The sequence below is a fragment of the Periophthalmus magnuspinnatus genome, chromosome 4, assembly GCF_009829125.3.
Source record: "Periophthalmus magnuspinnatus isolate fPerMag1 chromosome 4, fPerMag1.2.pri, whole genome shotgun sequence".
NCBI lineage: Eukaryota > Metazoa > Chordata > Actinopteri > Gobiiformes > Gobiidae > Periophthalmus > Periophthalmus magnuspinnatus.
In genome coordinates, this window is record NC_047129.1 from 6,090,390 (window position 1) to 6,106,856 (window position 16,467).

At 39.6% G+C, this 16,467-nt stretch overlaps 1 protein-coding gene across 1 annotated transcript; it reads left to right on the forward strand.

Moving 5' to 3' along the window:
• The first annotated feature begins 463 nt into the window (after positions 1-463).
• Positions 464-13,070, forward strand: LOC117394147 (SLAIN motif-containing protein 2-like). The gene is made up of 8 exons (XM_055221343.1): positions 464-509; positions 4,893-5,060; positions 5,515-5,688; positions 7,065-7,418; positions 7,869-8,012; positions 9,568-9,657; positions 10,665-10,878; positions 10,986-13,070. Exons 1-8 carry the CDS (start codon positions 464-466, stop codon positions 11,041-11,043), a joined length of 1,248 nt encoding a protein of 415 aa, XP_055077318.1. The 3' UTR covers positions 11,044-13,070.
• Positions 13,071-16,467: the final 3,397 nt, after the last annotated feature.

Consider the following 16,467-nt stretch of genomic DNA (forward strand, 5'->3'; position numbering starts at 1 on the left):
TCTTTCCTAACAAAAATAGCTTCTTTAACTCCTTTTGTTAGGCTGAATAGGGCAGTTTCAGCTGAAACTGGAGACAATAGCTGTTTACAGTTTCAGTGTGGTTAGCCCCTCCCCTCAGATAGATTTAAAAGGCAGTGGCCACCAGCATTCTGACCAGAACTGAAGAAGCGGCTTGGATGAGCAGCAAAATGTCTTCACTCCTACAAGATTTGTCCAGTTGACAGATTTAACTTCTTGTTTGCTATGGATCAGACCTGGACGACTGACAGACAGTTTACATTGTTTTCACTGTGGATGTGAGGAGACTTTCTGCTAAAAAGTCTGGTGAGGAGGTGCAGCCATAAGCACCAAGAACTCAGATCATAAGGATCATAGAAGTTGGAGCAAAAAATTACCTGATCAATCATTGTCCATGCTCAAATTATCAGTCCATTAATTGAAAACAGCCAATTATATCCCGCACATGCAAAAGTGTTACCTGGCCAGCCACACTGGTCAAAACAAAGTGGGTATGGACATAGAGCCAGTAATTACAGAGATATTCAACTTTACTAGGGAGGAACATACAAAGGTTAAGTTTCTCGGGAGTCAATTTGACCCCATTTTGTTTCTCTTATAACTCAGTTATAAAGTAACATATTTTTATAATTTTAGCTTGACTTCAGACTAATGCACTGATACCACACACAAAATTGTATTTAATAAACAACATTTTAAATTGTATTAAATTTAGTGTGGGTGCTGTTTTTGAAAAAATGTGAGATTTTTGAATAGAAGACAACATTAAGATTGAACTGTCCACATATTTGCTGGCCTCTGAGATAGACACTGATTCTGACCCTCTTTGGTGGTGGAAAATGCATGCATTTTCTAAGACTTGGTCAGGTAGCAAAAAAATGTCTGGCAATCCCAGCAACAAGTGTACTGTCACAGAGTGCACTTGTTGAGATGGTCAGGGAGGGTTGTTAATTCTGGGAGAATTGTTCTCACATGCACTAGAGCCTGTCTGAAACCAGATTCAGTTGATAGGCTTGTTTTTCTTTCAAGAAATGTAAGAGTTTAAAGCACTCCTAACTAATAAAATACTCGAAGAAGCACATTTAAGTTCAAGGTAAAAGCCTATGCAAAACTAGTGTTTTTGTTTACATGACTTTACTGTTTCAAAACTCTGTTGTTTACAACAGGATATTATTTACTGGTTCAAGAGTCATTCCAGCTTATTTTGCACAAGTGTTGTTTTGCACAAGCCCTAGTCCAGAACTATTTGTGGGTAAACAGCAGAAGACTAGTTTGTGTTAGGAGCCATGTAAGTCTGTGGAGCTAGGCTTTATCTAATACAGGATCTGGACTAACACAGGCATCAAATTTGACTCTAAATAAGTGAATTGTGTGTTTTATTTGTTCTAAAGCTCAGTCAAACTGTCATGAGGAGTTTAGCACTTGTCATTTTTGAGACTTGTGCGTCCCTAATTTTAGTCCCTCCTGAGAAAAGTTGCTCTCAGATCCTGGTCTAAACTGAGCCGGGTCAGTCCCGTTTTGACCGAGAGACTCATGTGACTCTGGATCATGTTGACCAATAGAACACACTGCTCTGTGCTGGTCCTTGTCGCAGTATGGGACATTTAGTCAGCAAAAGACCTTATTCCAACTCATAACTTGTTTTTACATTAGGGTATGAAGTTTATTATATACATATAGGCCTGTCACAATAACACATTTTGAAGTACAATATATTGCTGAAGTAAATATGGATGATAAATGATATTGAAACTTATTTATGTCACTGATACAAAAATACAAGGGCAGATTTAAATCATAAAAACTGTTTGAAATTTACAATATTGTTAAAGAAATAAATAGCAGAATGAGGGTTTGCATCTGTAATGAGTCATAGAAGTTATTTATTCAACCTTCTACAGCTCAAATCTTATCATATAGCCAAAAAATAACCATATATTTCCTAGTACTGCAAAGAAAATGTACAGACAATAAATATTGACCCCCAAAAAATATTGTTCAATCTAACATATATTGAATGATAAGTCGATATAGTAATTATCGTGACAGGCCTATATACACATAGCTCTATTAGCCTTATGTTACTATTAGCAGTGCATCATTTTAGGTATTAGGTATTTAGTTTTAGATAAGTATAGGGCTGAACGATCTGGGAAAAAAAATATCTGACAAGCATTGTGATTGTGATTAGATTTGCAGTTTGTGTAAGTAATGAGATTATGTTCAAAGTTTGCATTTTAATTGCATTAAGGAAAATTGACAAAGACTGAAAAACAAACTGATAAACTAATACAGTATAAGAATCATATGTACTTTAGAACATGTTTATACAGATCTAAACTAGTAGGATTAGCAGTTTTTTGTGATATAAAACCAGATATTTAGTTGTTTGTGGAGGATTGTACTTCAAAAATTGCATGCTTTGTACTTTGTTAATTACATCTATTCAAATTGCAATTTGATTTTGATCAAACCTGCTCTCTGCACGCTTTAGCCTCATCTCATCTATGCAGAATTATGAGTTTACATCATTTTTATGAGTAAGATTAATCTTTACAGAGAACCTCCTCATCCTGTGGGACAAGAGAAATCCCATAAGACAACTGAACCCACTTTCATTTGTCAATACTGTGGTCACCAAGGAAGTTGGAACATTTTTCTCTTTTCTCATTTTTTGTGAAGCGGAGAGCAAACTTAAAAGTGCTTAATGCCTCTAGTCCTTGACCGAGCCACACCCAAACTATGGCTTTATTCATGTTTGTCTAAAGGAGATTTAAATAAAGACTGGGATGTTCTGTGTAGCTGCTGACTCACTCAAGGCATTCCCAGATTTTAAACATGACCAGGCCCTCATGTACATGTTATATAAGACTGAACAGGGAGGCGGCTCAGACACAGCATTTGTTATGAAAGCAAAGCAGTTCAGCATAGTTCTTCTTCCATATTTTTGACAGCAGTCCTGGGCTACTGTTCTACGGTGTGCCATAAGGGTCAAAAGACAGTGAAGTTAGTTCCTCGTTCTCCTGTCACACTTTGGTCCTCCTCATTTTCTTGTTGACAAAGGCAACATTGTCAGCCCTTCTCTTGTCATATGTTCAGAAAATGCTTAAAGCTGTAAGTTTCAATACCAGGCTTTGTCTTATAAAATTTTCCTCCTCATTTTTAAGTTCAATTTTTTGTCAAATTTCCTCAAGTTAGCATAGCTAGAACCCAATGGCATTTCAGATGGTAGTTGGTAGATGATAATAATAATTGTTGATCTGACCAGGAAAGTCATTACAGTTATTATCGGTGCAGTAAATAGTTGCATGAGTAAATATTATAAATAATTAAAAAAACAAGACATTTCTTAAACAAATTTTATGATTGAAATTTTGATTTTAAAAATAGGGGATTTTAGCAACTAAATAAAAATTTGAACAACATTTATGGTTACATTAACTTCTTGACAGGCCAAAATGGCAACATCCGGGTGTAGAAAAGAAATTCTTGGTTGACAAAAAACATCCATTAGTTACTAAAAAGGGGGCGTAGCAAAAGCTCTCAAAACTCTTATGTATCTCTATGTTTCTGGCCCAAACTGCACTCACAAGACTACAACTGTACTGGAGTTAATGCAGAAACAACTATTTATGCAAAGAAGTACAAATGTTAATTCGTTATTAATATTAATACAAATTGTGGTCAACTAAGACACCATCAATCGATTAATTGACTAAAGGACTAAAACCCTACCATCCACGCCTTGTCAAAATAAGCTTGATACTTGTTCATGTTTTGGTGTATTGGCTTGCTACATTCTTCACTCTTTTCCGCATGTTGTCAGTGTGGATGTGATGTAGTTTGTTAAATAATGCATCAGACTCTAGTGCTGATCATGGGAACAGGGAGATGGAGTGGAGTTCGGAGTTAGCTTGCTGATCTTTAAAGGCACTTCCACAGCTGTGTAAATATGTCCCGTCAGACAGAGACAAAGACTTATGCACTGAAACAGTCCACAGTCTGGTATTTGTGAGAGCACTGGGCCGCTGGTTCATAGAGCGTTTCATTGTGAGTCCAGCTGAATGGTTTGCTGTGTGGAGTGGAAGCACTGCCTCCTCTAGCATAAGGAATAATGGACTACACTTTAGAGAACAGCCTGCATCGATTTAGACATGTGCTCTCTCCCTGATGCTATGTGTATCCGGCGCTAAACGGACAAGTGTGATAGCGGGTCGACAAATATTATGATATTCCACAATTATGTTAAACTGCAACTTTTGAGTTGCTTGTTAGTGAAGTAGCAGGTTTGTCTGTTTGAGCCATAAGATTAGGGGAAACAATGGTACAATACTAAAACTTCATTCATGCACATCACACCAATACATCCTTTTGGGAGATACTTGGGTTGTCAAAAATAAAAAAAATCAGATACTAATCCACACTGAAACTAGCATAGAAAGTAGATACTCATTTGAGCAGGTATCGATACTAAAAAAGTTGAATAGCCTTGAATAGCGTTAGAATGATCTTGAGCTGTTTAAGACACATAGACTAGTATACACCCATGGACCACTATGGAACCTAACTGGACCACTGAGGGCTTACACAGATATAAGGCCACATGTGAATATAAAAGAAGCTACTATTATTTAATGTTGAAAATCACATTGTAAGTTTTTTTATTATCATTGTGGTATCTTGGAATTGGTATTGAGGATCGCGTCTATTCCTAAGTATCAAAATCCACAAAATCGAACATTTCTGTATTGTGACAACACTAGTAGATACCCTGAAAAATGACAACCATTTAGGTGACTAAAACTAAATTGCATACAAAACAAGTTAAGATTCTAGTAAGCTAACACGTGCCTATTTTTCCACTCTTGTTGTAGCCCTGAAGCGCAGGAGCTTGTATGGCAGTCCATACAGTCAGGTGGGCTATGGGAGTCCGTATGGCTCAAACACAGCTAACAGTCCGTACAGCAGTGGCTTCAACTCGCCCTCGTCCACGCCCGCCAGAGTCCCCATCGTGAGACAGCAGCTCCTGCCCACAAATACAGGTAATCCACTACATCTACACCACTGTGGGGGGACTCATCTGAGCAACACTTATCTTTACAGCAACAAAAAGTGATTGAAAGAAGAATAAACTTTCTTTTTTTCTCTCTCTTTAATTTTTCTTACTGTATCTAATGTTACTGTATCCTCTACTGTCTACTAAACAGTGACAGTTATTCTATGCTGTGTAACATTCTAGGCATAGTACAGCTTTATGGAGCAAAAATTATTTAGTGCACTTTTAAGACTATTTGGCTAACAACATAGCCATAACATTCACAAAAAATGGTTAAATTAAAACAAATTTAAATTGTTTATAAATATGGCATCTATTATCAGGAAAAAGTCAGGAATTTTAAAAGTTTAATCACAACAAATTTTTACACTCCTAGTTTTAAATTTCTTAAAAAACTTGATAACTGAATCCTTTCTCATTTTATTTCTGTTTTTTCCCAGTTTACCAGCGTAACTCGTCAGCGGACAGGAACCCTCCAGCCGTGAGCCCACAGTCGTCTGTGGACAGTGAGCTGAGCACGTCGGAGATGGACGAGGACTCTGTGGGCTCCTCCAACACGTACAAACTCAACGACGTCACCGATGTGCAGATACTCGCCCGCATGCAGGAGGAGAGTGAGTACTGCAGCCTGCTTGCAATGCCATAAATTCTAGACTCAAATTAAATATTTTGGAATGTGAGTGTGGGGCAATTATCATACTTGTATTACAAAATGCTATGTATTCTCTAGAAATGCCCTTTTGTGCAATGCCATGTCATATTAATAAAATGTGTTTATGTTACCTCCATTGAAGCAGGGAAGCATGATCTGAGTATTTACATCAGCTTTTTACAGCGTGGTCTAAAACAGGGGTCTCAAACTCACAGCCCGGGGGCCAATTGTGGCCCGCGGCATGATATTTTGTGGCCCGCAGGACAGTATGAATGTTAGTGTGGCATTACCAACACATGTGTCACTCGCGCCATGTACTCCCGTCACAAAAGATTCAACAAATAACGATGTATATTCATAAGATCCACAAGAATTGGCATATTTCCTCATGTATGTTGAAAACAGCGAGTGAGTTTGAGACCCCTGGCCTAAAATATGTGCTACTTTTGAAATTGGATACGTCACACTCACTAGTCTATTTTGTTACACCTCAAGTTTTAATATAATTTAAACCATAGATTTAATTGGACAGTCATTAACACAGTTGAGTATATAATTAAGACTATTATATTCTTACTTATTTTTCAGTATATAATAAAGAGTGTGTGTACCAAATTTCAATATTCTATGAAAAACTCAAATTTGCTGTTCCACTATGACAACAGGGGGTGTTGAAGAGCCATTTTTAATTGACATAAGAGCTCATCATGACAACACTGCATAGGCTGTATAAAGAAGCAGGCTAAGGGAATGTGACGTCACCGAGCATTAGGCTCCAGTCAAATGAAGCTCATCGAGACTAGGAGTTATAGGAGCAGATTTGGAAATCTGACCATATTGTAGCAACCAAAGAGCGAATCCAGAGCAAGGCTGTTGAAGGTAACACCCCTTCCCTCCCGCATCGCTGGTTTTGCAAGCTGCAGGCACGCTCTCAACCAAAACCTGTTGCTAACGCTAGTGGGAGCGACCTTCGGGAAGGAAGGCAGCTGATCTGTCTGTTATTAATGTTCATATCTTGATTTACTGACAAAATAATGAAATAAAAGCACCAGGATCATGTAGAGCATGTTAATACAAACATTTTAAGACCAAAATGACAAGCCCCACTGCAGCCAGATTACAGAGAGAGGGGTGACAGTTTTTCCATGTAAAGTGAATTGGAGCCAGAGTCGATAAAGCACACCCATGAGCACTTCTTATTTGGAACATGGCGGTTAGCGCGTTTGCTATGTCCATTTTATATATACAGGCTATGCCACACCCTGATGCTTAAGACAATTTTGATCCCAGATATGTGCTGATGATGCTACTGTACTCAGTTCTTCCTATATGTCTCAGGTCTGAGGCAGGAATATGCTGCCACAGCTTCTCGCCGCAGCTCGGGCTCGTCCTGTCACTCTCTGAGACGCAGCACCTTCAGTGACCAGGAACTGGACGCCCACAGCCTGGAGGACGAGGAAGACGCCGTGCACCCAGCATTCCATCTGCCTTCCTCACGCTTTAGCCCCTCCCCACGACACTCCCCTCGCGTCTCCCCCCGAAACTCCCCCCGCTCCAGGTCTCCGGCCCGCTCCATTGACTACAGCCACGGCAGAGGGTCCCCACAGCCAATGATCAGCCGCCTCCAGCAACCCAGACACTCACTACAAGGGCACAGCCATGACCTGCAAACCAATGTAGTCAAGAATGAAGGTAAGAACAAGCTCTTCCTTTGACATTTGTTGATATAATCCCTCATTCATTTCAGAGTGGTCATCTTAACAATGTTTTTGAAATCAAGACCTGTTCAGCTGTCATTCAGATGCAATTAAGAGTTAGGTGTGACACTGCTATATTTACTGTCCCTAGAACTTGTTTACTTGCTAGATTAGTCATTCTGTCTTGTTGTTCGCTGCCAGCCTCTTCCTCACAGCTGTTCACATTTAACTGGCTTTGAGGTTTTGACCAAGGTTTTTCTGTTATTTTGGTTATTTCACTGCCTTCACAGTTTAGCAACTTCACCAGATCTTATTGTTTTTAGCTTGATACAAATTGTTTTTCATCTCATATGTTACTTTAAATTATAAGAGATATCAAGGCAGCCGTATCCACAGTAGTTCAAAAGTCAGGATCTTTTGACATAATGACTTTGTCTTGTCACAGAAAAGCTGCGACGTAGTCTTCCTAACCTGACGCGGACGTCGGGGGCAGTGTCCCAGAGTCCAGAGCCGGTGAAAAACAGCCGCAGCGTTGAGTCCAACCTCCAAGTGCCAAATGGTTCACCACGCCATCAGAATCAGTCTGCCAGTGAGTACCCCACACACACATACCCTCTCTGTGGCTCACAGTGCATGACAACACTGGGTTTCTGTAGCATTTAGTGGTTGAACAGACAGCTTAATCTCCTTTTCAGTAGCGATTTTCCCCTCTCCGTTCTAAAAGGATGTGTGCTTTGAGACTGCCTTTGGTTAATGGGAATCCTCTTTTCTGTCACATAAATCCTCTCTGTCCTATTTTTGGTCATTACTGCGTTTAGTGTTGTTTAATACCTGAATAAAAAGGGGGAGGTCATGGGTAACCGATGTGCGTAGAGTAGCCAAAAAGTGTTCTACAACATCAAATGGGAACATTGATTTAATGTTGGATAAAACTTCCTAGATTGTAGGATCAAAATTTTGTGGTAGTTCTATATACAATACGAAAAAAAATATTTGTTAACAATTATTGAATCTAAGGTTTAATAAACATTTGAAATTATATCAAAACCGGAATAATTTTAAACTAACGTACATGTTAATTTATATATTTATCAGGAAAAATAGCTTGAGTAGTGTTGTTACTTAAAAGTAAATGTTTGCCTAAATGCACTAAGAAGTACAATTGAAGTTCTACAGTAACTCATAAAATCTCCTGAGTTTCATTTGACATAAAGGCAGTGATCACTTCCTACCCGAGATCAGGGGTCACGGGTCGTAGGTCATAATGTTAGCCTGTTAAACATGTATTGAACTACCTTTTTATCTGTTCACAATCTGCTCTTTACAACAGCAAGTGCACCTAATCTGGATTTTTACATGTGTAAATACCTAGCTACTGAAGACTTTCTGTCAATGCACATTAGCTTGTAAAACAGGTCAGGACCAAAACACCTAGTTACTACATTAGAAACTTGTCTACACACAACTAATTTGAAAAAAATAATCAATTGCATTCCTAAAAAAATATATTTTCCATATTAAAAATATTTTGTTTAAAAAATGGCATTGCAAACCATGTTGCTGTTGGATGGTGAAATTTGTAATAAAGGCTTAATACTTAATATTACGATAGGCTGTTCAAAGACTACACTAGCTTTTTTTACAAATACTGAATAAACTTTATACAGGCTGGGCAATATTAATGAAGTAAAAACTCAATAATCTTGGTTACAATTTAAAATACAGTAACATTATTCAAGTATACTCCATTGCCTAGTTTCAGTGTAATCTTTATTTTTAGTTTCTCAACTTTCCTTAAGCACCACCCTCTACTATTCTCAGTACGACTTGCCACCACATTTTCCTTTGTTTTTTTTCATATCTGCACTATTTTTTATACATTGAGCTTTATATGTATGAAGCATGCTGTTCATTTTGATGGCTCTTCAGTTAAAGCATGTGACTAAACATAACCTCCCTCTCACTTTCTCCCTGTGGCTGGTCTGGTGTTATGAGCTGCTCTCTGAATGATACTGCCTTTTTTCTTTGGCTCTGGCCCCCTCTAATGGAGATTAACTAAACTACAGGCTTGAGTGGGTACTGTGGTGTTCTTTTTTCCTTCTTGTCAAATGAAGCCAAAGTTCTAAATGTGCCATGTTTTACAGCAGCAGCTCCTCACTCCAGACAGCAGAGCCCCTCTTCCCGCACCTCCCCAAAAACCAAACAGCACCTCAAAAGTCCTGCTGCCCTCAGAGGTAACAACTGTCCCAAATTAGAGAGAGGTTCATGTCCTCGTTTAAAGTGTTTTATATGGGCAGGCAGAGCAGAAAGTGTGATAGGGTGTTTTTTCTGTTTGTTTTAATGCTTATGTCCTTCACAAAAATGTGTGTAGGGCAACAACTCCAACACAATACCACAGAGCAAAATGACAAAACTGGATTTGACAATGGGTCACACCAGTAAAAACATGCCCGCACACATAATCGGTATTCATACTGATCACTGTCACACCGCGGCTCTTCTGAAGCCTGTCTCTGTCTCTGTTCAGTCCCGCTCTCTTGTTGCTTTGGAGAAGAAGGAGATTTCAGTGAGTATTTTTATTATCACTGAGGGTTCAACTTAAATATTGTGCCTGTGGTCTTGCTCTCATCAGTGACATGTGCATCCTCCCATGTCAGTATATTTGCATTGGAACAGTTGGTTTTGCAGTCCTGTGCTGTTAATATTGCATTTACTGTCTGTTAGTTGTACTTGTTAAGGTGTTTCATTGTGAATTAAGTAGATTCTGAATCAAAGATTCTTAGTGTTGAATCAACACGATTCAAAATGCTCAAAGTTATGTGCGACATCATCCTTACCACTATTTGCCTGCCAATGGAATTCAAGAAAATATTGTTCTGGGTTTTTTAAATCATGGAAATCAATTGATTGGGCACTAGTAAAAGGAATGTTCTTTCATGCAGATTGTTCATTATATAACAATTACATAACATGTCAAATCTTTGGCATCAACAATTCATCATTTTTGGATTAATGTATCATAAATGTAATAAATCATTTTGAATCGTAAATTGATTCTGAGTTCAGTTGTGACTCCAAGAATCAGAATCACTGAAAGATTTGCACTACTGCTCAGAATGTGGTAACTCAAGAGCCACATGTGGTGAATCTTTGGTCTTCGTCAAATGCTTTGTTTTAGATAAACTTTGTAAGACCAAAACGGCAGCTAACCTCTGAATATTAATGTCTGGTCTCTCCTCAGTCCCATCTCCCAGTAAACTTAGGACTCCTGCCACTCCGTCACCTCTCGCCCTGAGGCAGCCTGTTAAAGCCACCTCTACCCCAAACTCTGCCTCCTCCACGCCCACACGCTCCCTGGCTACATCCCGTTCTGGTCTACCCCGCCCCAGTGCCCCAGCAGGGGGAGGAGGAGGGATACCTGTACCCCGCAGCAAACTGGTGCAGCCTGTACGCAGGTATATCTGGCTCTGTAACCAAAAATGTTTGCAAGCATAACTCAAGTCCTAAATACACAGAGAACAGCAGTAACACAATCTCTAAAACAAAATTTTGTCCTTTGCAGATCTCTGCCTGCCCCACGGACCTACAGCGGGGAGAATTGGAGAGAGGGTTGTTACTAAGGCCGACCAGTAGGGGGTACCCCAGGCTTACTTTTAAAACCGGAGGAAGACATCACAACATGGCACTTTACCTTCCTCAGCATTTTTAGCCAAGAGAAGAGAGAACAAATGTAAAGATGGACATTGGGGGCCCTGTGCATTTTGTCTGAGGCGTAGAAAAACACTGGTCCTGTCACCGTCTCCTGCTCTTTCACCTCCCTCAGGTCGAGCCAAATGCATTTCTGACATGTTTTTGTGTTTGGATGTTGGTGAGGTGATAGTCTCTATGGGCACATCCTATTTCTTAATACTTGTCTCCTCAACTCTTCAGCTGATGATCCCCTCTACTGAGCAGTATCCTTTAGGTACAACCATGTCCATCTTGGCAGGGCTGAACAATCAATCAAAAGTACAATTTTGGATTCAGCTGTGGCTAGTACTAGTAGAGTCTAGACTCCCAGTAAGAAGGTCTGTGGTTAAATTCCTGGTCTGGGTGGGTGGTTCAAGGTTAATTTAGCTGGGTGGTCAAGGACCATACCTAGCTGGAGATGGAAATGGCTTGCCTCCGCAGTGGCATTGAGAAATTGGTCAAATTCATAAAACAGAGACAATAGAGTATGTGTCACTGTACTCACAAAGTTATGTCTTCTGCAACAGAAATCAGTTTGCAGTCTTACTGCTACAAAACCAGCTCACTCTGTCCTTTAGGCTTTACATATATACAGTACATAAAGTAAGTTACTGTTACATAAACACAATAAAGGGTGGAAATGCTATAATGATATACACAGAGTATATAGTTGAATCAGAGTGAGAGAATTTTACTGCAGAGAAATGAGGGGCTGAGGATTTGAAGATGCAAGTACAGAGAAATGTGATTTGGCCGTGTTGACGCTGTGCAGGTGATATGTCCCGTTACGTTTTATGTCCCAGGAATTGAACAGCACCTCTATGTGGCTACTACATGAGTCAGTACTCTTGTGAAATCTGCCAGATTGTATGCACAAATGTTTTTTGAAAATTATTTATTGAAAATTATTTAAGATTCATATCAGTATTTGCTTTGATATTTCAATTGTTGGAACCTCAGCTGATTTTCCAAAGTCTTCTGTTTTTTGATCAGGGTTTATGATACAAATTCACAGCCAAAGCCCCAGTGCATTTTGTACCAATGTTTGCCAAAATACTAAAATACAACATTTTTTCAGTTCATGTCACAACAAAGTAATCAAAACTATATCAAAATGAAGTATTTTATTTTGTTTCAAACCTCAAACCTGCTCAACCATTTGATGTCTCTAGATAAGGCACTACAGGATAATAGGGAGTTTTAAAGATATTTTTATAACATTTAATAAGAAAAAAAAATCCGATTTACGAATTGAAATTGTGAAACACATGCTCATTAAATATGTTAAAAGAAGAGCTTTAAAAAAAAAAATCCTTAATATTAACATTGAACAATTCTAAGACTATTAATTCCTCCTGTTGTGCCTCTTCTTTATGCAGATTTAATCCAATTTTCTGTTGCCTGTAGAAACAGGGTGCTTTGGCTTTATCTCTGGTGCCACGACGAAGGCGTGCCAGTGTTGGAGAGTATGCTCTGAACTGAAGTGGTGGATCCTATTATCAAACCAGTGCCTAATTTAACATTTTTATTAAGTTTAACTCATTTATTTTGTTTGTCTTTATTTTGTGCCATGTTTCATTTTGAGTTGCTGCATCTGCTTGAATGATTTGCTTGCCTGCTTGATGTTAATAATTGTATTAAAAGAAACAAAAAAACATTTATAATTGCTTTAAAACAAAATATGCGCCTTCATATTTATAACTACAGTACTTAAGCATCTGCAAATGAAGATATTTATTAAAGAGAGGTGCCTCTGTCAAAGTGTATTTAGTGGGAGCTCAAAGGAATGTGCAAAAAGACCACACCTTTTGTGTGACTGTTTTTGTTATTACACTTTTTTTATATCTACAAACATGAACTTGAGTTTTCCCTGTAAAGTCACATTTAAAAATAAAAGTGGAAAAATTGTCTCTTCTTGCATTTGTTTTGTAAATGTTTTTTTTGTTTTGTTTACTTTCTGCATAGCAATATTTCTGAAATGTTTCATTATCTGCATTATCCATTTGGTGCAGTGGGTTGAGCCCTGACTGACCAAAGATTAAGTTGGTTGGTGAAGATACCTAATGACAGCCCTGCATTTTCCCGTCGCAGTTTTCCTGGAAGAGACATGGCTGTCAATCTGCACGTTTTAAAGTCTGAGAGGGCTCATGATTACTTTGCAGTGTGAATAAAAAATTTTTTTTTTTAATTTTGGCTGGGCGCACCCTTAGGGATAGGGTGAGGAGCTCAGTCACACGGGAGGAGCTCGGAGTAGAGCCGCTGCTCCTACATGTTGAGAGGAACCAGCTGAGGTGGCTCAGGCATCTGCTCAGGATGCCTCCTGGACGCCTCCCTAGGGAGGTGTTCTGGGCATGTCCCACCGGGAGGAGGCCCCGGGGAAGACCCAGGACACGCTGGAGGGACTATGTCTCTCAGCTGGCCTGGAAACGCCTTGGGATCCCACCGGAGGAGCTGGAGGACGTGTCTGGGGTGGGGGAAGTTTGGGAGTCCCTGCTTAGACTGCTGCCCCCGCGACCCGGCTCCGGATAAGTGGAAGAAAATGGATGGATGGACTTAACATTTTGAAAACTCATAGGCTAGTATTCAGTTGGATCACTTTACTTGTGCGTCAACCACACAAACGGCAGACTAATCACTGGAGTACAGTAGCCTACAGTTCTGGGCACGGTCCCAGTGGTGGTAGAAGTGGCGGGAGGAAGCAGGGGGTGTATGACGTCATACCGTCTGGGTACTTCAGTGTTCGGGGGACACTGTGCTCCGGGAACAGGACACTATGGCGTCATTTGGCTATCTTTAAGTTGCAACGCGTATACAGAAATCGTAGCGCGCAGTATCTAAAATTGAGCGGTGAAAATGTGAAAGCAAAGCGCGCATGTGTCTGACTGCGCGCTGTTTACTCTCCAGCGCCCGCTCTCTTTCTACCTGTGCGCGCTACGGTTTTTATTTTCTTCAGCGAGCGCCCGCTTTGGTTATTTTTTCTTCAACAGAAATACGTCATCAGAACAAGGCGTGAACAGACAATCACAGATCCAAGTTATTGGGGAAAATCATGGATTAGGGTAAAATGCATAACATAAACTTAATTATAAAGAATTAAACCAAGTAAGCCAAAATATATATTTTTTTATTTATTTATATATATATATATATATATATATATATATATATATATATATATATATATATATATATATATATATATATGTATCACAGCTGCTCTGAGGCAGATATAAAAATACCTGATTAAAAAAAAAAAGTAGTAACTGCAGCTTACATTATTTAGGTGCTTGTGTGTAGGTGGGTGTGCGTATGTGTATGTGTGTGTAGATGGGTGTGTGTAGATGGGTGTGTGTAGGTGGGTGTGTGTAGGTGCTTGTGTGTAGGTGCTTGTGTGTAAGTGTGTGTGTGTAGGTGCGTGTGTGTAGGTGCTTGTGTGTAGGTGCTTGTGTGTAGGTGGGTGTGTGTAGGTGCTTGTGTGTAGGTGCTTGTGTGTAGGTGGGTGTGTGTAGGTGCGTGTGTGTAGGTGCGTGTGTGTAGGTGCTTGTGTGTAGGTGGGTGTGTGTAGGTGCTTGTGTGTAGGTGGGTGTGTGTAGGTGCTTGTGTGTAGGGGGGTGTGTGTGTAGGGGGGTGGGTGCTTTATAAATAAAGTTTGATTATTAGATTGATAAAATCAGTAGATTAGTATATTAGTATTCAGTGTATTCTATTATTGCTGTAGAAGTGGTGCACATATGTTATGCTGTTTGTAGTGAGTAGTGCAAGCTATGTTTAACGTCCACAGTTTTCTCTAGGTAAAGCATTTTGCAAACCTTATTAGTTTGTGATTTGTATCAATGTGTACCAGTGACAAAGGCCCCCGGACAACAGCAACCACCGCAGCAACTTTGCTGTCCAGTTCTTCATCAGACATTGACAAGTATGCTGTTTTGGTTGAAATGCCCTCTTCTTTCATCCTTCTGAAAATGGTAATCTCACCTCATCTCAAACACCTAAAAGACTGGCCACACACACGTTAAAGGCAAAGATATTTCAAGGAGATTTTGAAGGAAGTCAGATGCAAACACAAATTTAGGTCTTCCTCTTTCCCCTTGCTCCAAACTAAAGTAAGTGGGACGTTGCTCATCTTCAATGGCAGACTGAACAAGTCTACCGAAATGCTCCAGACCCTCAATAATGGCTTTAGGAACATGGAATATGCGGGAAGCTGCATCAATCAGGATGCATTCTTGATTGCACGCATACTCCAGATAATCCAGATCCACAGTGGGCTGACGCAGGGCCCACTGAAGTCTGATCTTTAGCCGCTCCAGTATTCCATTAAGTATTTCCTACAAAATACAAAGTTCATGCTTTACAACACACATAGGTCTACATCTTTGTTGCAATAATCCTTTCACAAATACACATATGACATGTATACATATTGCATAATTCATGCTAGCATCAGTATCATAGCCTATCTCAACGTGCAAAAGTGGATAGATCCTCTACTTTAGATGATATCATGATCATTTTGTATCTTTTTTTTTTTTTTAAACATGAAACTATCACGTATTTCGTGAAACCATCATGTGATTTTGAGATAGTATTATGTCTAAAGTACTACAGATGTTTGTTTTTTTTTAAGTTCAGATTTGGCAGTTATATGCTAATATTAAATTGTACATACTGTAAAATTACAAATTCTGCGATAAAGAATAAACTTACGTTTGGGTTGGCCATGACTTCTCGATATCAACTCAACGTCTCACTTCTGAGTCTGACGCTGACGATAAATCTGTGATCGTCTGTTCAAGTCTTGTGATGAGTCTTCCTGATGACGTATTTCTGTTGAAGAAAAAATAACCAAAGCGGGCGCTCGCTAAAGAAAATAAAAACCGTAGCGCGCACAGGTAGAAAGAGAGCGGGCGCTGGAGGGTAAACAGCGCGCGGTCAGACTCATGCGCGCTTTGCTTTCACATTTTCACCGCTCACTTTTAGATACTGCGCGCTACGATTTCTGTATACGCGTTGCAACTTAAAAATAGCCAAATGACGCCATAGGACACTGGTGACGTCTGAACACCCCAAAACACAAGTGAGGCAATTATGGCCAATATGACGACAGAGGTGGGGAAATCTGATCCAATATCTATCCATCATTTCACATTCTTTGCACACTGTCCCTGTTACCAAACGGCTGCCAGTGACTAAATTATAAATTGAACAAGCAATTGTTCAAAAAATAATAAAATAACTTATAATTTGTATTGTATCCTTGGCTGGGGGGGGGGGGGGGTCCTGGGAGGAGTAGTGCGTAAAGCGCATCTGGAAAC